The 24096-nt window shown below is 38.8% G+C and overlaps 1 protein-coding gene across 1 annotated transcript; it reads right to left on the bottom strand.

Moving 5' to 3' along the window:
- Window positions 1-2767: 2767 nt before the first annotated feature.
- LOC104073073 (TBC1 domain family member 1-like) lies at window positions 2768-23618 on the bottom strand. Its single transcript, XM_009572771.1, has 7 exons — window positions 23456-23618; window positions 20298-20456; window positions 14442-14686; window positions 13831-13990; window positions 9363-9532; window positions 6320-6490; window positions 2768-4856 (listed from the first exon to the last, which is right to left on the bottom strand). The coding sequence occupies exons 1-7, from the start codon at window positions 23523-23525 to the stop codon at window positions 4656-4658; spliced, it is 1176 nt and encodes a 391-aa protein (XP_009571066.1). The 5' UTR covers window positions 23526-23618; the 3' UTR covers window positions 2768-4655.
- Window positions 23619-24096: the final 478 nt, after the last annotated feature.

Raw genomic sequence — 24096 nt, 5'->3', positions numbered from 1 at the left:
GTGTATCTCTGAAGGCATTGTGGCCCATGATGAAGGCCATGCTGGAACAGACACACCTCAGAGCCACTGTGGCTGTGGATAAGTCTATGCCGCAGCAGGTATACCCCTGGAGAGACTGTGGCTTATAGATAGGGCTACACTTGGAGCAGGTGCAACCCTAAGGGAGAGCAGTCTGTGGATAAGTCCAAGCCAGAACAGGGGCAAGGGGTGTTCGCTGCAATGTTAAACCCTATGGTCTGGTCCAAAAGGACCTGGGGTGGAGATTGTAACGGAAATACCTTTGAATTGTTGTAACCCATGATTTGAGTTGCATGTTATAGGAATTACTATAGCAGGAACCACCCAAACCAGTGGAGGACAAGCCTTACAAGAAGCAATGCAAGCGGAGCAGTGACCCAACCTGAACTGGCTTTGGTGCCCAGTAACTCCACACAACACACCACCTCTCCTGACCTGAGTGATCACCAAAACAGATGGAGCCCAAAGTATGGACTAAATGAACGCAGTGGACATTTTGTGGACGTTTATGGACATTTTACAGACATTTTACAGGGGTGGCCCATAGACTAAGGGAATGATATCTGTGTATTGTATCAAAGGGTGGGAAGGGGGGTGGTGGTTAATGAGGATATATTGGATAGTGTGTGTGTATAAGTCTATGCCGCAGCAGGTATACCCCTGGAGAGACTGTGGCTTATAGATAGGGCTACACTTGGAGCAGGTGCAACCCTAAGGGAGAGCAGTCTGTGGATAAGTCCAAGCCAGAACAGGGGCAAGGGGTGTTCGCTGCAATGTTAAACCCTATGGTCTGGTCCAAAAGGACCTGGGGTGGAGATTGTAACGGAAATACCTTTGAATTGTTGTAACCCATGATTTGAGTTGCATGTTATAGGAATTACTATAGCAGGAACCACCCAAACCAGTGGAGGACAAGCCTTACAAGAAGCAGTGCACGTGCAGCAGTGACCCGACCTGAGCTGGCTTTGGTGCCCAATACCTCCACGCAACACACCACACCTCTCCTGTCCTGAGTGACCACCATAACACATGGAACCCTAAGTCATGGACTAAATGAACTCAAGGGACATTTTGTGGACTTTTGTGGACATTTTACAGACATTTTATAGGGGTGGTCCATAGACTAAGGGAATGATATCTGTGTATTGTATCAAAGGGTGGGAAGGGGGGTGGTGGTTAATGAGGATATATTGGATAGTGTGGTACCTCAGCATGATGTAAATGGTATGGGATAACGGGTGGAGAATGTGTTAGTTTTGGCTGGGACAGAGTTAATTTTCTTCATAGTAGCTAGCATGGGGCTATGTTTTGGATATATGCTGAAAACAGTGTTGATAATACAGAGATGTTTTCATTACTGCTGAGCAGTGCTTACACAGAGTCAAGGCCTTTTCCGCTTCCCATCTCACCCCACCAGCGAGTAGGCTGGGGGTGCACAAGAAGTTGGGAGGGGACACAGCTGGGACAGCTGACCCCAACTGACCAAAGGGATATGCCATACCATATGACATCATGCTCAGCATATATAAAGCTGGGGGAATAAGGAAGGGGAGGACGTTCAGAGCGATGGCATTTGTCTTCTAACGATTACATTACGCGTGACGGAGCCCTGCTTTCCTGGAGATGGCTGAACACCTGCCTGCTGATGGGAAGTAGTGAATGAATTCCTTGTTTTGCTTTGCTTACGTGGCTTTTGCTTCACCTATTAAATTGTCTTTATCTCAACCCACAAGTTTTCTTGGTTTTACCCTTCCAATTCTCTGTCCCATCCCACCAGGGGGGAGTGAGCGAGCTGCTGTGTGGCGCTTAGTTGCTGGCTGGGGTTAAACCACGACACTGTATGTGATGACAATTGCTGGTACTCAGACAACACAAGATATAATTTTACGCATCCTTAAGGATGCTCAGCTACAGAGTGTAGTTGGAGAAGGATGCAAGTATCTGGGACTAGCTGTGCGCTCTATTAATTCTTTCTCATACGTCTGAAGGGAAAAGCCCCAAGCTTTTCCAAAGTTGGGAACTAGGTAAGTGATATTACCTTCCTCTACACTCTTCCACTTTGGGGCCCTTGAACCGGAGAGGCCTGGTGACAAAAATCAGCAAAGGATGGGGAAAGACAGACTGAAGTAACATACCACATACCTGCTTCAGTGTAAGCAGCAGAAAGACTTAAATCAACTGTTCATTCATGTTCAGACCTGGACCAGTGGATGGCATGATCCCTCACTTTGCCAGGCATTTACAGATTTAACAAAATCATATTAATTTGCATATGTACAAATAGAAAATTCATTTGTACCCAGAGAAAATTCAACTCCCTGGTACAATGAAACAGTTACATCTATATAGTCACAAAAGCAAAAAGTTGCTTGTTATCTACTTACCACATTTGTGCATTTTGAGAACAGTGACTTTAGTTCTCATCGAAGCGCACTTACTTCTGGAATTACACAAATTCCTAATAAAAGGCTTTGGACTAGAAGTAGTCCTCCACTTACACTGGCAGAGAAGCAAAACATCACGAAAAGGAATGTGTCCCTGAAGTCATGTGGCATGTACTTCACCTTAGGCAACATATGCAGATGCAGGTCCCAAGATCACAACTGGATCCTTAGCATGTTTAGAAGAATCTGAGGACAAAGAGTTTTCATTAATAGTACAGGGAAAATCTCTTCTTACACGGTTCTGAACTGTCACCCACCAGCTGTGTTTTTGTTTTTAAATGTCAAAAAATGTACAAACATAGATGTAAGCATAGATTATTATTATTTTTATTGCTCTTGTTAAAAAGTCAGTGTATGAATTATGGCACTATGCTGTAAAAACGCAATGTTACTGAGTGCTCTAACAGTAAGAGGTCCATTATGACAAGATTTTAAACATGAAGCATAAGCTTCAATATGGATTTCCAAATAAAAAAAACAAGCCTAAGAGGTAAACGGATTAATAAAAACTGATTTATCTGGAATCTCAATACTAAGTGAATACAGAGTGGATTTGCAAGAACCAGACATATTTAAGACACAACAGAGTCAAACGAAGCTTCTAGAAATTGAAGAGTAAATTCTCTTTTTCTTTTTGACCTACATAGAGGTATTTGTTCTGTACAGTAGATGAATGTTACAGCTCTCCTATTAAACTACAATCACAACGTGTCAGGGGGATTTGCATGAGAAAAGAAAAAGCAAACCAAAACCTTTTCTACATTGCCAGTCAGATAAAAAAATGTGTGCTTTGAAATTTTAAAAATAAAAATATCGATTAAAAAAAAAAACCAAACCAAAAATCACATCTCCTGGGCGAATCTCCGCCATAACAAAACACCGATGCCTATTAACTCTGTGCTTGGGGACTGAACAAAACTATGGCACTATGCCTAATTCTGAAGCAAACCCAAACAACTGGATATCCACGGATATTATTGCACTTGTAGCAGTGGTACTTTAACTGGCCTGAAAACTATTTTCATTGTATTAAGGAAAGTGAAAAATTTTTTTTTTACATGTATAATCTTACTGAAAAGATGCATTGTAAAAAGAATGGTGTTCTAATTCAAACTGCTATACCCTTTATAAAACAGTTTAAGCATATTTGTCACAACATGAAGCTCTTGAAATGCCTCTACTTCTTCAGAAAAAGTCTTAAAGAATAACATTTCCCAGAGGATGGGTGGGCACAGAGTACCAAATAAAGGGAAAAAAAAAGATAGCGGGCATTAGTTTCCCAGCAAAAGGATGTCTTACATCACACAGCAGATCAGAAATAAATAAGATAAAACTTGAAGAGTCTGAATATAAATCCTTGGATGACATTGCAAGAGTCACAGGCTTCACCAAACCAATGTCAGTGTATTTTGTTAAGCATAATGCAGTTATTATATACAGTGTGTTTATCAGATAATGCCAACTAACAATACACTAAATTAACGGTTGTTAAACAAAAAATGTACTAAAACAACGTATTTATAAAAACAGATGGCAACCCCCCAGTTACGCATAGTTACATATGGTGAAGTCCAGCTCTCTGGAGTCCAATGGATTGACACCTTCAAGCACCAGGAAGCAGTTTTCTGAAGCGTAAACAACATAATTAACAGAACCCAGTCAAGCTGTAGGGGAATTACACTGTCAAAAATACCTCGAGTCCAATCACAAAACTCTGTAAATGTCACCACCGCATAGCTGCAATGGGGCAGCCATCCATTCAAAGGTTTTACACTGCCATATTTCTTCAAAGGACCTTCTAAAGGATTTGCTATTTAACATGGTGGTGATCTACATACAAACAAAATATGTGATGAACACAAAGCACTTAGATTTAGAAGCACTTAAGGAAGAATCCATGACATCTTTACCGTGTATTGTGTATGACTGCACGCACTATTAAGTTTCTCCTGCTTATTATTATGTGGCATCTTACTGTTCATAGTATTTCTACATACTAAGAAGAAAGAACCTTCTCCCCGAGAAAACAGTTTCTCTGATATGGGAAGCCGCCATGCCGGTATCTCCCTTTGCTACAGTAAGGCGTGTATAATGAAGGTGACAATGTCAAATCCCCATGGATCATGACAAAAAAGACTCAGCTCTTCCCTTTGTTTCTTGCTCAGCTTCTCTGCTCCATTACAACTGTGAATGTCAGTCAGCATCCATGTGTTCTTGTCTAGTAAGCAGAGGCTTCCCATCTGTATCGCCAGTCTTTTTCCGCATCTCTTCCACTGCTTTCAGCAAAGCTGCTCGCTCCTGCTCAAGAGTGAGAATGGACTGCTTCAATTTGCCTTCATTGGTCAACAAAAGCTCTACTGTGGCTTCAAGATTTTGGATCTTTCCATTAGCCACCTTTCAAAGTAAGAAGAAAGGAGGAGGGGGAGGAAGGAGAGGAAGAAAGAAAGAAAAAAAAAGAAATTCATTAATAACTGAAACCAACTTTAAACTGTTTTTTGAGATACGTTAATACATATAAAATACTCTCCAAATGATGAAAAATTGCAAAGGTAAATGCAAGTATGAATGTTATTAGACCTGTGTACTTTAGACTCAACTATGGTTTTGCCTACAAGAAGAAACTTCCCTCTCTCAACTTGATTGCTTTGATTAGTTCACAATTAAACTCAGAATGCAAAGTAATGAAATTAGAAAGTTACTAAGTCTACAAATTATATACCAAAGAACTGCAGGTTAAGATAAGCCTCTGTATGGGTCAGCTGGGAGACATTTTTGGCCAGCCATATTTGTTGAATTCCATGTGCTTTGCAAAGTAAAGACAACCCAGCCTGTCTGCTGCATCCTCATTTCATCTCGACAGAGTCCAACAAATGCCAGATTTGGAGTCAAAGGGGGAGGAGGGGATTTAGTGCAATATCTCGTATCTTGCAGAGGAGTATCTCTTTTTCTGACTTCTCTAAGGCTCCTCTTAGAACCTGAAACAGGTTCAGATCTCACAGGATCAGAATTTACAGCTTAAGCAAATTTTTGTTAGGAGAGGCAATCTAAGTCTGCACAGTTGGCTAGCTTTAGTCATGATACAGGACCAATGGCTGAGAAACCTGAACTTCTTGCCTCACCTATTATCTTACAAAGTCTATGTCTAACAATAATGAAGAGACTTGAAATGTCTGCTTCTTACCCTTGAAGTCCCTTTCTCCATCAAACTAAATGCATGGTTAAAAGTTTTATAACGAATGTCCTGTTATAAAGCAGCCAGAAAGCTGACTTCTTGAACAGTTAAGCAAAGAATAGCCCCTACAGAGACCAGGTGTACTGCCTCTGAAAAAGCTGCAGACTGAACAGGCACCAAGCATATATTAGAAATTACTAGGTCACATATTGTCTAAACAATCTGGATAACAGTTTAAAAAAAAAATCTTGTAAGAAAGAGTATGTCTTTATAGACAATGTATCCCATATCTGATGTATCTCTAAATTGTGACACTGGCATTAGCTTTCCCATTTGTGATAGACTAGTATCCCTGCTGTAATAAAGCAGTGACTGAAAATGTAAAAATGAAGTTGAGAAAGCCCTTTGTGTATTTTTAGTCATCTTCTACAGCTATGATTTTAATTACAAGAGAAGAAACAGTGTGATGAATCAACTTTTCACTAATTGCAAGCATATGCTCTATCCACCCCCCTCTCAGAATTTCTTCTACATTTAAACTTGAAAGGCTAAACTAAATAAAATTGCTATGCTTTAAAGTCACTAGACCAAACGCCAATCTCTCCTGTGCCTTGGTGTAGGATAGTCTCTTCTGAAAAAGTTGGATAAATTAGAATGTTAATTAAATATGAAATATAAATTGTACCTGCAGTTCTTCCAGGAGATCAAAGTTTTGTTTGCGCAAGCTACTGTTTGCCTTTTCTAATTTATCCAGTCTCTGATTGTCATTTAAAGATGAATCTATAAGCTCATCCTGAAGCACATGGTATTCAACTTCATAAGCTTGCAACTGCTTGGCAATATCCATTTCAAACACCTGTTGTATATAAAAATATTATTAGGTGCTGTGCAGATCAAAACCATAGCTCATTCAATGCTTTAAAATCTAGTCTTAGATATCTAATCACTGCATGCAAAAAAAGGACTTAATTTTTGGCATTCACATTTCCTACTCTGGAAATGGCAAGATTGAGACAGTAGAGTGCAATACATTGGCACCGGATCTACTTAAAAACTTTGCTACTAATTTGTTGCCTGAATTCAGCAAAATCACTTACACTAAAGTTTTCAATAAGTATAGACTTTGTAGGGTATTCCCCTTTTTAGATTTCAAATTTAATGCATCTCAGTTTGGCATAAAGCCCTCCTAGACATACTCGGAATTAGATGTCACTTTAGAAAAGTGTGGTCCAAGCCCATGTGCCACATGTACAAGTGTAAGGCTAAGCAGAATGAAAGCTTTAAATGAAAAACAGTAAACATTGCTACGTTTATTTATGATTCTATGGTACTCCTAGAGACTGAAAGAAAATGAAATAATTTATCCTTACGCCAATACACTTAATGGAAACATTATGTAATGTCAAAGCAGACTTCTATTATTGTTAACTATGAATCACCAAAATGGGTGCTCAGTCTTATACATGAATATTAAGAAAACCTTTTATTTTAAAAGCAGATAAATAAATTGAGGTGCACAGTGACCCAAAGGAAAAAACTGCTATTGTCTTTTCCTTTTTTTAGGTTTTGGCAAACATCTGCCTTCAAGTTATTCAGGAAATATGTCTCTAATGTCCTTGAGCTAGTTATCTCCTCTGAAAGCAATGAAGAAGGTGCTAAATTAAAAAGACAAGTGTGTCAATCACAGAACATAGTAGAAACAAAAGTTGATTTAAAAATGCATCTGGAAAATAGCCCAAGAATAGATGTTCAAGTTATTTTTAAACCTCTTGTACTTTATTCCTTTTGGAAATGAGGCAAATATAAAATCCTTAATATCAATCTCAAATACCTGTTGAAATAACAAGAATTATTTCCTATTTTATTTATCTGCTTTGTCTACAAAACTTTAACTGTTGGTTATAGTTAAAGAAAATACCAGTTTATGAAATATTTCTGACACCTGTTACATACGCTATAAAAATTCTCTCATATTTGTATAGCGGCAGAAACACACATAGTGAGCATCTAAGTACAGAAGGCTGAAATACAATTTTAATTTGAGTTTGGTTACACATATGGAACTTTCATTTTCTGTAGATCTGAGCATCTCTGGAGAACACACGCTGTTGAAATTTCAATAAAACAAATGGTGCAATTCAGCAGGGCAGAATGCTAGTTCCTCTCATGACCTCTACCACTTCTAGTCTCTGTGCCCTTGAGAAAGGAGGGAAATCCCTGCTGTCATACCCAGAGTATCAAATCTAAAAGGGGGGAAACATGAGGCAAATCAAAAGCTTGACTTGAAAACTAGCTAACTGAAGGCACGTTAGGGCATGTAAACCAAAGGCCACGCTGCAGAAGGCATGAGGAGGATGGAGATTAGCGCAGGAGCTGTGTATGGACTGTGGGGCTGGCCAAACAGCTGCTTTCTTCAAAGACAGCCCTGATCAAAGCAGGGGAACTGCTCTCCCTTCAATTCTCTTCTACCTGTCCACTTTAAATTTAGAGCAGTAAGAGCTGCCTAAACAGAGTCTCTCTCCCTCCTTCTGCTCAAAGCCAATGGTTTTCTGCAGGTTGCCTAAGCACTGCAAGTCTCTGCAGAGCGGTGCACTCCAGGCTTTCAGCCTGGCAGATAACATACGATCCCCTTTGCCCCCTAGAAATCGCTTGCTTTCCTTCCCCTCGCACAGGCTTTCTAGTTCTCCCCTCCTTCCTTTGACAGTAAGCACTAGAAGCAATTTTTATGATCATAATTCGAGCGCGCATGTCCCCTGGAAACATTGCTGCCAGGGATCAGAAGGAAGCCTGTCGCAAGCATTCTGCAGTATACTGTGCTGCTGCCTGCTTTCTTTATCAAACCACAGGCTTTGCAGATCTCCTGCAGCCTTGGTGAGTGGCAGGCATTTGCAGTTCTGCACAGTACAACCCCTGTGTTTTGGACCACAAAAGGCCTTCAGAAAAACAGGCTAAAACCCGTCTTCTATTTGCCTGCTGCAAATTAGATGTCAAGTGTAACAGTTAGGGCTTCTAAACAGGCAATCCTTAACTGCAATAATTTGTGATTTTTTTCATATTCCATAGTTATCATCTTGAGCCTTCTGCTAGCTTAGCAATATTTTCCTTGTCTGCCATTTAAGAAGAGTATATCAAGGATTCCCAGTTTTTGCTGTCTAGAGTCACTGCTCACTGCAAGAGACTGCACTGCCCCAAGTACTCCTGGCAGAAATACAAAGGCACTGTTGTAACATACTGAACCAGCACCATAAAAGCCAGTACAAAGTCAACCTAGGGAGGCTTCTAATTTCATTAAGTAAGCTCAACATTTGTGAGGCTCTTGTAAGTCAATTTTTGGTTCTGAAATGAGACTTGGAGAGAGAGCAAGATTCTTTGGAGACAGGAAAACTCAGAAGGCTTTTAGCCCAACTTGCTGCTTTTTTTGTGGAATGTACTGCATATGGGCTGTAATATTGCTGCCAGTAACAAACTGTTGCACACTTCAAAAAAAAAAAAAGTAAACTCATTTTCATTAAAGGCTTCATAAAGTGACCATAACCAACATGTAGATGTATGAATACAGAGGTACTATACAAGTCATATGCTTCCAAAGTTTTCAACATCTTCACAACTACGATAACAGAATTCTCAGCTTGAAGTAACACAATACACTGTTGTGGTTTTTCTGTCAAGAACTTGTTAAAAAGAGCATTCCTTTTGCATACTACTCATATGTTCAGATTATTTCATACCTGACTAATGGTCTTTTCCATCTGTACCAAACCCAAGTTGGGGAGAGTGCTTTTAATAAAATCAACAATAGTTTCTAGGTGCTCATGCTGCAGAATCAAGGGCTTGTGGCTTCCCAAAAGGCTTAAAGCCACTTTAAATATAGCCTCTGATCCTTGAAGAAAGAGCATATCTGTGAAAACAAAGGAAAAACAGAATACATCAAGCAAGCACATCTTTTGACAAGAATATTAAAACAGTAAAATGTCCAAGGACCACAACTTCTCATAGGAGCGATCTGGAGGCTACAGACATGTGCTTTTGTTACTGTGGCTACGGCTTTAGAAGTTTTGTAAGATTAAGGTTATTACTGTGAATAGCACACTTGACTAACACAATCAATTATTAATTTGTTTAATGAGTCTTCATCCAAAAAATCCAATTCAAATTTAAGCTAAGTACACAATAAACCAGGTAGTCAAGTTTGTCAGTGTTAGCACTTTTTGTGCATGTAATGTGGGCTTTTTTCTTTTGAGGTGTTCATGGGAATCTGAATTTGAATAGAATTCTAATCCCAATGCCATTTAAAAATCCTAATACAGCAGGCAAAAACTACACATGAAGACACAACCGAAGATTTGAAGTTCTATTCTTTTCTCATCTGGTGGAGAAAGCTACAAAATCTCAGTTAATACAACATTGAGCACATGAGGCTAAACGCGCACTTTCCAGCAGCCTCAAGTTTCATCTGCATGTGCTTATTTTTAGTATGTGTCTCAACCACTTATGTTAATATTCTAATAACTACATTAATAAGTACCCTGAAATCTTAGTAATACAGCTTAAGCATTAAGATTGCAGGTGGGCCTGCAATGACAGCACCTGGCATACATTCAAGCACACTGAAACCACAGTATAGTGACCTTTCAATGCAACTTCCTTTCTTTTCTTTTCCTTTACAAATTGCCTATGTCTTTATAGAGGAAAAAAATAGAAGACTGCAATGAAAGCATCAGACAAGAAACCCATCTTCACAAACCCATCTGCCCATGGTATAAACAGCATTGCCCTGCATTTGACTTTCCTGCTGCTATAACTCAGAATCTGCTCCTGGTTTTATTGAGGGACTCGCTACAGGCAAAAGCATCTAACATATGAAACAATACCGACGGAGGTGGAAAAGGAAGAGAAAATACTGTGGTTTTATTCTATATTTCCTAAATATATTTTTATTTTTAAAGGGCTTCTCTCTTGTTATTTCCCTTCTTTGTATTCAAAGCTGTGAATGAAGTCACAATCACGAAGTAGCACCATCACACCAAATAAACAATATGTCTTAACAATCAAAAAAAAAGAAAGAACAAAGAGAGAGAGAGAAAAAAAGCCACCACACAGTAAGGGAAACAACTACTAGCAAAACCACAGGTATCTCTGATGTAGTAAAGAACATACGAAAACACTGGCTAACTGCCTTTCTTAGTAAAAGCAACCTCTCTTTCCAAATTTGTATCAGAATGAAATTCCCCCTTGCGCTCTTTTGCCTCTAATGTTGAAGCCATAACTCATTTCACTTCTCTCTCTCTCTCTCTCTGAGAAAGAAAAGCACAAGTAATAACTAACCATAAATCTTGCACTTTGTCGCCATTTGTCCTGAAAGTGGTGTAAAATTTTTCAACTCTGATTCAATGTGAAGTCCAAAGGCAGGAATGATTGAAAAGTGGTAACAGAGCAGGCATCTCCCTCAATCCTCTATTGAAACTGAAAACTATGGGAAGATGCTTTATAGGGAAAGCTCTATATTAGGACAGGGAATGCTGAAGCACAGCTAGGAAACACGAAGTGAAAAAAACAGAGCTGAAAATAATGCATATTTATGATTCAGCACCTGCCCCATAAAGACACGTAGATTAACTCAAGGTGACCTATAAATTGTCAATGAATGCCTGTATGAGCTGAGCTGGTAATATACGCCTGAAATCCCTCTCTCATTTAAAATAGCAAGCACTTAACAAAGACCTGTTTGTTATCCACTCCCCACACTTCCCGTTAAGTGGGCTGCCAGCCAACGACAGTACAGTGAAGGTACCTAAATTAATGTCAGCATGACTGGCAGCCTACAGGATTAAAAAAAAAAAACAAACAAAAAAACCAAAACAAGTTTTATCTACTATCTTGAAACAAAATAACTATTCTACCAAGTCTCCTCCATTAATAAGTAAATAGGGGCATTAAAGAACACATCTTTGTTAATGCTGTACTTTCATTAGATCCTGCTCAGGAGAAGTGTTGAAAGTTTGGACAGATAATTAAAAAGTTAAAATGAGTTTTGCTATTTGACTCATAAAACAGTCTTTGGGTTAACCTCTTTCTAGCCCACTTCTTTTACATATTGCTTGTAAGATGCTTGCAAAAAGTACACTCTATGGAAATCCAAAGGAAGTGGTCTGTAACAATAATATTATTAAATAGCAGTGGTGCTTCAAATATCAAGGGTTCAGAGATACCATGTTAGAAAATGGCAGTGCAATCTTACAGTCTTAGTAACCTATAGCTGAGTTACTTCAACATAAAAGGCAACATTCTTTCATCCCAAGGGTTCTAATAAGTGAGCAATGAAAATATATGTATGTTCTGCAAAAGTATGTGAACACATGGGTCAGAACTGATCAGATCCTAACTTGCCATGCTGCTAACAACAGCCTCTAGCAAAGTGATAGCTCTAGCCTTTTTTAGGCTTCTAGTTGTGTTTCAGAGTCTTTAGCATGGGTGACAATGAGATTTTACTTTCTAATGTAAAAGAATGTCCAATGTTCTTGACTTACAGTTCCGATAAACACTGTTTTAAGGAAATTACTAAATACTTTGAAACATTAAAAACTGAAAGTGTTGGTCATGCTGGACTTTCTCTCTAAAAAGCATCAGAGATTTTTAAAAGGTGACAGTTTCAGTCACACATGCTTTTCTGTCCTCGACCTAAAATCAGTCCTGTGAAGATCATGTATCTATGCCTTCTATTCTAATGTAAAAATCTTTTCTTTCTAAAGCCCTACAATCCTCCAATGACAGATAAAATACTAATATGTGTATTAAGGCAGAAATCCAAATATATTGGATACACAAGGCACTTTTATACCCTTACTGCAGTCAATTGTCCAATTCAAAGACTCTTCTTATCATGTACAATACTATGAATGACTAAGAATAATTGAAAGATGAACTGATTATAAACTCAGTATATGACACGCGCATACAGCACTTCATTTAATTCCCACAGATTATTACTGTCAGCTAGATACTTGTCGATGTACGTTAGCCTACTTTGAACTGTTCCAGGAAAAAAAAAAAATGCTGTTTTCCCTGGAGTTAAGAAGCTAATCACAGGACATGTAGTTCTACTTAGCTATACACCAATCTTTTCACCGTGGTTTCTTCTAGCATTACTTTTGGCATGTCCTTAACAGAAACACGACAGGATTCTTGTTGCTTCTTTTTGGAATCTATATTTATTATTGCGGCAGATAAGACTATAATTTTTTAAGTCAGGAAAGTGTCAATATTAATACCCTAATAAATAATTGCTTCATTACATCTCTTAAGTGAGACTGACTAAGGAAAATGAAAATAGCTTCTTATTAGAAGAAAGGAATCAGGGGGAAAGCTCCAATCCACCCTGCTCATCATGGACAATCCAGTACCACATAATGAAACTGAAAAACAAACAACTGAAAAGGAAATAAAGCCTCTTCTCAAATACCAAACAATTAATCTATGAAATATACATCCATAAGATAGCATCAAGGTAAATTCTTAATTGGAATTTAATTCAAAAAGAGAACTTCACTTCTGTAAATTCTAAAAATAGGTAACAGAAGTAACTTTAGAGCCTAAACTGCATATGCTTCCGAACATTTTTGGAAAGTGAGATTATCAGTCAGGCTAAAATTGTAAGGATAAGAAACACTAGTTTAAAAGCCCTATGTTTAAGCAGAGTAAATCCATGATTAAACTGTAAGGGCCATCTCTGTGTGTGTTTTAAAAACATAACCCTCAAAATAATTTTCCACTGACACTGTTGGAGACAATGATAATGGAGTAAATGGATATACTTCTCAGATGATGCCTTTGTACATCTCTTTTCAGCTTGAAACTAACCAATTGTCGGTGTTGAAGTGCCATTGTCACAACACCATGCCTTCATGGCATCAAGTTTTATGTCCTTTCTACAAGTGGTTACAGGGTGGGAAAAGGTAACAATGAGGATGAAAAGACAGTTTGGGACTGTCATATGCTTTCCTCCTCTCTCTTTCTATTTTACTGTAAATACTACATGCTGCATAAGATGACCTCCGTTTTGTTCTTCTGTTCATCAATAGTAAGTAACATATTTCTGCTGGGTGTCTGAAACAGGTCGGATAATAATGCTGTTCCTAATAATAGGATTCCAAATATAAGACTTCAAAAAGAACAGATAGAAGTTTTATGAAGAATTACCAAACACTCTGGCTACAAATCCGAGGGGAAACTGCGAAGCAAACATGGTGAGAAACCAGGGAGCAGCATACAGGCTGGGGCCAATCTCATGTTCCTCTAGGTGGTTATAGAGATCTCGATGGTAGTCATGAAGAAGTCGAGACAGTTGATACATCTGGATCTACATGGAATAAGAACAAAGAGACTAAAGATAAACTTGTTTTAACACTCAGAGTAGCAAAGTCCATGCTTAACACTCTTATTAGAAACAGTGAAAGATGTTTGTCAAATGATGTTTGGACGGAATTGTGTGAAGAAAAGAAATACTCAGAAGCCACCTAAAAGACCTAGGATGGGTCACCTGTGAGCCTACAACAGGCTCATTTGCAGGGTCATTTGAACCTCATACAACACATAGCAGAATTCTTCCTATTTATGGTTTTCATAGCTTCCCCAGTAGTCTTTTTATTTGAAACTAGTGCTTTTAAGATGATGTATTCTTTTCCCAGATTATCCTTCCCCATTTTTGAGAACTGAATGTAAGTTCAAGTCCACGTTTTGACAATGTTATCTAGATTGCATTATTATGATTTAACATTAGCATCCTGTTACTAGAAAAATTGAAATCATACCTGTAAAATCGTCATGTCAGGACGATATTGTTTTCTCAGGCCCATGTCAAACATGAGAAACTTTAGCATTTTAAAAGCATCTTCTTCAGTCATATGAAGTAGTAACACTCCTGCTACAAAACTAAGGCCCTGGCAATATCCTACTTCCTGGTCCAAAAGTGAATAGGCCTTCAAAATATTGTAGAGTGACAGCTGCCCAGCTCCCAGCTGTGCTGAGAAGTATGGATGTGTTGGAAACGTGCGCCCTGTGAAAATAGCTGAAGTTAGCAACTTAAACTAAAAAATAAACAAACAAACAAACTTGCCATGTTATCAAATTAAACAGTCTTTCAGAACGGTAGATTCTTTTGAAAGGTAGATTCTGAGTCAGCCCACAGGAAGACCGTAAGAAAGTTAACAATACAAAAAATTGATTCTTATACTCTACAACTGTTTTGTTATAGTAGTTGCAAAATTAACTTAGAAATTGTCAGGGGGATGGGGACAGTCTGTCGTTTGGAACAGCTGAGTAACTGGTTCTTAAGACTGGCCCTTGATCAGTTTGTTAAGGGGCTTATAGGGGCTGGTTGCCTGTAATAGTGGGAGACTCGACTTGGTGGCTGGACAAGTCATCCAGTCCTCTTTTTTTGATTAAAAAGTGTTAGCTTTTAGACAACTGTTAGGATCCAGGCAGAGACTTAGAACATCTGAGCTCTCTGGGTTGGGGCCCCTTCCCTCTCTCTTTTCTTCTTGTCTTTTTTTCCAGTAAATATGTCTCTCGTCACCTCCCTCCTTGCCTTTGCCCCTCCCAGCCTTATGGGTTCTTCCTCCTTTCCTGCAGCATGAAGCTCAGACTCTTCCATGAGCTGATCCAGTTCACCAACCTGGCAGAAAAATCCCCTTTTACATGGGGTTAGTTGTTCTGCCCTGTTGCTCAGCTGTGTCAGCTCCAGGAGGCGTCCCATGAGCACCAGCACAAGTGACAAGTACTTGAAGAGTGGGAGTCAGTTGTCGGAGTACAATTTTCTCTTGGTAGCAATGGGCTGTGTCCAGTTCTGGGCTCCCCAGTACAAGAGAGACATGGACATACTGAAGAGAGTCCAGCAAAGGGCCACTAAGATGATGAAGGGACTGGAGCATCTCTCCTATGAAGAAAGGCTGAGAGACCTGGGACTGTTCAGCCTGGAGAAGAAAAGGCTCAGGGGGATCTTATCGATGTGCACAAATACCCAGTGGGAGGGAATGAAGAAGAGGGAGCCAGGCTCTTCTCAGTAGTGCCCACTGACTGGACGAGAGGCAATGGGCACAAATTGAAATACAGGAAATTCCAGCTAACATAAGAAAAAAATCTTTTTTTATTGTAAGGGTGGCCAGACACTGGCACAGGCTGCCCGGAGAGGTTGCGGAGTCTCCATCTATGGACATATTCAAAACCTGAGCAAACATGGTCCTAGGCAACCTGCTTTATATGAACCTGCTTTGAGCAGGGGGTTGGACTAGATGATCTCAAAAGCTCCCTTCCAACCTCAACCACTCTGTGATTCTGTGAACAGAGACATTAAAGGCTTCACTTTTACAGATTTTTTTTTTCAAAAACTTTTCCAAAAGGGAATATTTTCATTTCTAGGAAAAAACCCCTCCTCCTATCAGATTTGTCCTGTGAAATACCTCAACAGAGAAGAAATTTGAATACTTCTTTTGTTCTAGTATTAGAGCTTGTTTTTCAGTTGCCCACTTGTCAAATACCACCCCACCCTTTAGCTCCTGGAATGCTGCTGTGCTGCCAGATAATATCAGAGCTCCTGTTTCAAGAAGACAAAGCCCGGAGCAGAGTCCTTCTGCCATGTGGTAGCTGCTCTAGCCTGTCACATAGGACACTGGCATTCAGTTCCTGAGCAGGTCTCCCCTGGCCAGGCTGTCACAGAGTGGAACCTTACAGAAGAAATATTTCTAGCTTCCAAATAAGAAGGAGCTTGTGTTCCTTTGCAAAGGAATCCTCTGCCTGAATGACAAGTTATTACAGCACGGTCTAAAGGCAGACCTGTACGGCCTCACTCAGGCAGCAAGGCTCCTTTCATATAAGTCATGAAGAAAAGTTACAAGCTAAGCAAGAATAAAAATACAAAGAAGTTCTAAAAAACAGTAAATGGAGGAGAAGCAGAACTGCTAAACTCAGAAGCTGATTTGTTTCTGAGTGCCCTGGTGATGACTTAACTAAGAATTTTATCTTTTACTAGGAGCAAACAACTTCTGGCCCTGCTGAAGAGAGACTGTAAATGAACTGTGATACCTCAAGAGCACCAGAATGAGAAAGTAAGTACCTACTACTTTATTTTTGAAATGTAATAAAACAAAACATAATTTTCTGCTGTGTTCAGCAAACACTCAGTGATGAGTACAGTGGTTTCATACACTGATAGCATCTGGAAGTCAGTTTACCCCACCTTATTGAGAGCAGAAATCATTTACTGAACATGACGTTGGTGTTCAGGACCTGAAATCCCCAGTGACTGCAGTGGTTGTGGAGGTGGGGCCACAAAAGGAAATACACAAAAAAGCCTTCAGGGAATTGTGGCTTTGTTCTTGTCTATCTAATGAAATAGCACTGTGACATGTAAACTGGGCCAGGAAAGTGGCTGCTGTACCTTACCTCTGCATCCAAATGCACACTGCTGTCCTCATTCTCCGGAAGCACTATTTACAGCTGAAGATGCATTGATTCAACTAACTGTGAGCAATACTATTATGGCTTTGGCTCATACTGTGTTAGCAAGACATCTTTAGCTTAATTTGGGAAAGCTTTTTTAAATATTATAACCACATGTTGCAAGAACATAGGTTTTTCTCTCAAGGGAGAAGTGCGTGCTTTCAGAAGGATTCTTAAAGATTTAAGAGAAAACGCTTCTGAGAGCCTGAAGGAACACAAGTCAGAACATGCAAATTCCTTCCAGCTGCCTTTCCAGTTATGCTGTCTGTTACTGTGCAGCACTACTCTATTTCAATGTGAATCACTAGGAAACTAGGAAGTCTTCAGCTTCCTAGTTTCATCTTACTGAAATAATAGGGCCCAATCCTTCCCTCAGCTAATGGGCTAGCAAATAGCTCCCCAGCAAAAACAACACTTTGCATGAAAACCACCATGAAGTTACCAATTTGCCAACACATGCAGTCATTTGTTTCTACAAGCAGAGCACACGACTAAAAAGAGAAAAATATTCGTGTGCAGAACCAGGCAGAAAATATGAACAGCTTGCTGAGCCAGCAAGCCCCCACCTGCTGTGTGAGCCAACCAAACTCAGACTGACTTGCTCCCTACTGTCCAGGAGTTGTCTCACCCCTCTCCCCTCTGCTGAAGGTGTTCAATTCACTAACCCAGCACAAAACTATTCACCCTTTACTGAGGCACTTCACTGCAACAGAATTCCAGTCTTCATTGCCAGGGGTATCAACACCAGGTATGCTGACTTGACCGACAGGTACTTGCTAGTGAATAATCTCTGGTTGCACATAAATGTCTCTCAAAAACAAAAGACTGCTTCTGGCGCTGTGTGATCCAGGGGAATTCCTAGAATTGGTGTGACAAAGTCCGGAGGGAAACAACTTGCCTACATTGCAACTGCCTATTCCCAGCTGGCATTAGGGCTCCTTGGAATGTTACTTTCCCAGTGCCAAGTTGAAACCTGGCAGGCAGGCCTGTCAAGTAAGGGAAAGTGAAGGTGGCATCGACCATCACCCTCCCCACTTCAGCTCACCCCAGTTTCTGCAGAAACATGCCTGTTCTGCCAGATTCTTGTTTTCTATGCACTGCCTTGATATTTTGACTCACTTTACCAAGTGTTGCAAAAAAGGAGAAAATATTCTCATTTACCATATAAAGCTTAGGTCACCACCTAAACTTGACAAATCTTCTCACAGTTCAATACCCACTGAAGATAGTCCGCACATTGAGTTTTTAAGAAATAGGTGCCCCTGGACAGCTCTGGGTGTAGGTGATCCCTCATCAGGCAATTCTTCCATGTGGAAGAAAGGGGGTATAGCCTTTCATTTGCAATGAAAAATACGCAAATATTGTTTGAGTAGTTATAAAGAGTAGAATATAATGGGACAACTCTACTACTTCTTTACAGAAAAGACATAAGTGAAAATAATACAATAGGTATATATCATTCAGATCAAACCAAGTACAGATTTTCTCATAAATTTTTATCATTCTATCACATGACATTCGGTTATTTGCAGTGCATAACTTCCCCTGATGGAGTTTTTCATGGCAAATTCATTTAGTCAAACTTAGTGATTATGGACCTCTTAAATTGCCCCATACAATTCCTCAGACCCAAACCACAAACCCCACAACACAAGCCTGTTGTAAGTTCTATCATGCTCTGGAAGACATTATTAATTTTTTTCCTTTATTAGGAAAGAGCATAATGAACACTGAGTTCAGTGTGGGATTATCCCACCACAAGAGCTGGGATCCTCTTGGAAAAACACCAGCTCCTGGTTTCTCAGACAATAAACTGAATTAAAATATCCAAGGGAGGAGAAAACAATATCTTAACCCAGCTGAGGAGCAGCCATGCGCTGCTTGGGGGCAGGACTGGAAAGAAAAGGGAACAGCCTTCATGAGGGAAGATGGAGAGGATGTCAAAAAGTGCTTCTGTGAGGTCTATGAAAAAAAAAGTTCACTTGCGGGAGCTTCTGAGATGGAGAGGTTGCTGGTACTGATAAAGACCTTAACAAAACCATCTGGGAGCAGTAGCAACCAGAGACAGTAACAATGTTTAACACTGATCTACACCTTAAGAGCATACTGACTTTTGGTCTTATTAAACGTTCCCGGATTTCATTATCGTCTTAGTCCAGCAGCAGCACGAGTCAATCAATGAAAGACAATCTCACACAAGGGAACTAAAAGTGATAAAGGAAGAGGACCAGGAAAAGTAAAAGGAAGGGTTAAGAATGGCATAATTTTTTAAGGTATATGAAGACTGCTCTTTTACAATTATCTGGAGCAACCTCTTCTGCTCCCACCCCAAAACAATAATTTCATTCCATTTAGATTTCCTTTCTCAAGTTTCCTTCCAATACTAGAAAAAACTTTTTGAGCTTTGAACAATAAATGTGAAAGAAAAAGGAAAACTCTACTCAAGAACACCAAAAGCCTGCCTGAAGCCCTCCTACCAGTCACTTCAAATTTAAGAGCCTTGGTTCCTAACATCTCTCTACTAAACTCAACGGACTGTAGTGTATGTGCCTTCACAGACCAATTCACTGTCCCTAAATCAGGAGCCAGCTACTGCTTGAAATTAGGCAGTGTGAATAACCTACCTTAAAAAGCGCCTTTTAAAAAAAATTATTAATAAAAATAGCTTCTTTCATAATTGTTTTAATACACACAAAAATACCAACTGCTAACAACTATCCATTAAAAAAAAATTTAAAAAGCAAAAAGCAAAACTTCTGTATTATTTCAAGTAAAAGTGTTTAACAGATACAGCAAACACTGGACATCAGGAATGAATAGCACATGATTCAACAGTCTGCACTTAAATATTGACTTCCTTTTCTGACAATTTGTATTCCATGGGCCTGTGGAGTTCACTGTCAATATCTGAAACACAGATGCATTACAGTTACATCTAGCAACCTCTTATTACCACATGTTGCAAAGGACCTCTGTGCTTGAAATGCAGATTTTGCATTTTCCTAATAGTGTCAAGTAATAGTTCTCACTTATACCAGATTAAAAGCAGTTCTTACCAACAACCTGTTATTAAATGGTGAGAGGCTTTTTGTGTGTTACCTTCTTTTATTTAATTCTCTTCCAAAGATCATAAACCCCTTATTTTAATTTCAGACCACTACTGTACTTACCTAGGTCAATAAGTATTGCATGTTGCTGGGAAGTTAGTTGTTTTAGGAGTTCTTTATAAGGTGTGTCCTTTGGTTGTTGTTTACTCGGAAACTGATGTTTAAGATGGTATTGCTCTGCTAGAAATTTCCAGATCTCCCCACGGTGGTGACGTGGTACTCCTGAGAGAAGAAAGTCATTAAAACAGTAATTTGTAGTCATACTGAGGGTTCAGCTACAGTTGAGCTAATAGGATTGAGGAACTGAAGATCCCTATCTGCTAGATATGCAAGCAGATCCCTATCTGCTAGATCCGTATCTGCTATCTCCAGTAGACCACAGAAGCAGATCAAACTACAGTGCTTATACTTCCTCAACCAATAAAAGACATCTGCATCTTAACAGGAGAGATTTAAGGTAGAAACAGGGTGAGCTGCCTAAGTCTAAGATTACCGCTTACATCCAGTCTGAGAAATACTAGAAGAGGTAGCAAAAATTGCAATACTTGTCTGTGAAAAGTTATATGCTTATCTCCCATTTTTCCATGTAAAGCACACAATAACGCACTGCAATAGAACTAATTAACATTTTTCACTAATGTAGCACTGACACTGTTGTTAGGAGTAAGTTTTAGGAAGGTAGGATGCACACATACCAAAAGTATAAACAAGTACAAATGAGATGTGAGCTAGAGACTACAACAGAAGGCAGATAATCAGAAAGCAAGTATTGTATTTCTAGTTTTGCTATTGGTTTGCTGAATGACTGGTACACATAAAAATGTTTTAAAGCTTGAATTTCTTTCTCTATAAAAAGGGATGATGCTACTTAACTATTTCACATATTTATGGTAGCCTTCATTTTTATCTATATGCAAAGCTCTGTAACAGAAAGGTTATTGTTACATGCATACTTTACTCAGACTTTTATAAGACTGGCACTATTAAATCATCTACACAAGAAATTAATACACTATTCTTTGGGAAAGTATTCTGTCTAATCCATGATGTACTGGAACCAGATATTACTGTTTAAAGTGACTTATGGCTTAAAGTTTTTTGGACTGCTTTTTTCTTTTGGTATATATGTAACATATGGATGATAACAACAATAGAAGAAATAAAAATTGACTCAAGCATACAACTTACATGGAAAGATAACAAAACATATTAAAGCAATTTCACTGCCTTCTCTCATATAAGCACAAAAGGATATGAATTTCTCTCTGCAATACTTATTTTTACTATACTATCATAATCCAGAGACAATTGCTTGAAAATGAAGTGCTAGTAGAAATGTATAATATTTGAATCCACATCACATGTGTATTTAGAGAATGTTTCTGTAAATTACTTCAGGGAACTTAAACCCAATTATCGAAAGGTCTCCAGCATGAAACAGTGAGGGAAAGTGCTGTTTCAGACACTGAATGAGCCAGGCTCTCCTCTTCAGATACACATCTAAAATCCCATTAGCTTCAGTGAGGTTGAATGTGTCACATAGGGTAGAACTGGCTTAATGGTACACATTTACAGCTGCAAAATTACAAATGAATTAAAATTCCCTTTAAGGAAGTAGTCCAATATTAAGTTTATCTCTGTATGCTGCATTGTACATGTAAAATAACACATACGATGTTTACTACTTCCTAAATGAAAGATGCACTATATTTAAACATCTACTACAGTGTACATTATAGGTCAACACTATATATTTGTTATCCTAATTTAAGCCCCATGCTTACTGAAACCTGCATTTCTTACCTGTTTGCCTTGCTTCTCTAGTTATTTTTAATGGTTTTCGTTTAACTAGAACTTGCTAAACTCAATTTAAATGCATTTTTCATTTCTGCATATGTATGACATTAGACATCACTTCACCCTAAGAACTTTGGCAACAACTGGGCTCTAGAGAGCACAGCATAGTAATAGCATCAAGAGCTAGGGATAATTTCCCCATGTACCGGCTACTTGTATGTGCTTCTTATCAGCAATCCACTAAGGAGGGCTTTATTTATTTATTTACTTACTTTGCATCACTCCAAGTTTTTTAAGTTTTAAGTTTGAACTCTAACGCAGGCCAGTATCAACTGGACTATCAACAGAAACCAAGTTTTTCTCATGCTCAAATATTGACTGGACAGAGCTCTTTACCTACATGAATGGAAGGAAACCTGTGATAATGAGCTTTCCTTACTCTGCAGAGATTTGTGCTTGGGGCATTTGATATTGTTAGAAATGTAGACTTACCTAGTCATCTTAAACGGACAATTTGGTTTAACTTGCTTGAATAATTGCATATGGGCAGGTGCAATATTTAAAATATTAAACTTCTGCTAGTGATAAATTCTTTACACTTCCTTTACATGTTGGAAAGCTTTGTATAGAATGATAAAAAGCTCCTTGGAGTAGCCATCTTCACCATCGGCTACATACAGCACTCAGCATAAGGCCTTTGGGTCCAACCATGGCACAAATAACATTGAGTAATAACCCAATTATTAGAACATACCAACTCTTATTACCAGTAATAACCCAATTATCAGAGCAGTTATTGGAACATAACCCAATTATTAGAACATTTAAAAAACACCCTTACGTTATATTACTTTTGATGCAGTGGAGAGAGGGGCTGGTTGCTCAGCCCTGCAGTGTGAGGAAGACTGTAAGTGGTGTTTGCAGGTACAACACGTTGTTGAACTCAGAAAAAAGGCAGTTCTACAGAGATATCCATGTCTCTGTTTGTATACACACATACCACCCAGGGTGGAACAGCAAATTTCCAGATAATAGTGCAGACAGTTTCTTCAGTTATTTACACAGTCATTTCTTTGGCATTATCCAAGTTTTTTTTGTTAATTGTAACTTTTAATTTATAAAATCAGATTGCAACAATTGTAATACCGTACTGTACAACTCTCCTGTAAGGACAAATGTTATTAAAAAATGAATACCAACAACTGTAACTCCAAGCAATACAATTGCAGCTACAGCTGAAAGGGACTGTTACTTGCATACATATAACCATGAAGATACCGAACATTGTTACTTGTTTAGTCAGCAACTTGAGGACCCGCTCTAGCGAGAATCTGGTTATAAGGACTAGTTAAGAGGTCACCCTATTCCTTTTCTAATACAATTTACATGGATTTCAACAACTCAAAATAACAAACTGTGCTTACCTTGCCCAACAGCAGAGTGTATTTTTTCCACATCAAACTTAATCTTTGACCTTCCAGGTGTACTCAACATTTTTTCCCAAATCAAAGTTACATCTTTTAAGCATGGTGTGATTTCTTCATAGTCAAGTTTCAGACGTCTGTTCTGCAAATTGTTTTCTGAAGCTAGGAAGTGATATCATGAATGCACAAGTTAATATTGTTTACTATTTGTAAAATGGATTAATTTAACTTAGAACTTCACCATGCAATCCACCTAAAATTAAACCCTATTAATTCTGAAACATTACATGTCTAAATTTTTGTGATTCTGGGGTGTTTTGGGTTTTTGGGGGTGGGGGGTTGTTTGGGGTTTTTTGGGGGGGGGTTGTTTTGTTTTTTTTTTTTTAGATATTATATGCAATATTAACTGTGTTTGGCCTGTTAAATTAAGTTCCTTACAGGTAGTCAACTCTTAAATCTGAAGAAACATGAGCGATAATGACTAATGAAATAAACGCAAGGTTTTCCTAACAGGATTTTTCAATTTCCCAGCTCTTAAAAAAATATTAGTGCAGTAGACCTACATCAAATAAATATACAAAACCAATATAGTCATCAACATTTCACCAATGTTGGGGGCAAAATCCATAGCCCAGCTCAAG

This window comes from Fulmarus glacialis, unplaced genomic scaffold (assembly GCF_000690835.1).
Source record: "Fulmarus glacialis isolate BGI_N327 unplaced genomic scaffold, ASM69083v1 scaffold2480, whole genome shotgun sequence".
Lineage (NCBI taxonomy): Eukaryota > Metazoa > Chordata > Aves > Procellariiformes > Procellariidae > Fulmarus > Fulmarus glacialis.
This window is presented reverse-complemented; position numbering and strand designations above follow the sequence as displayed.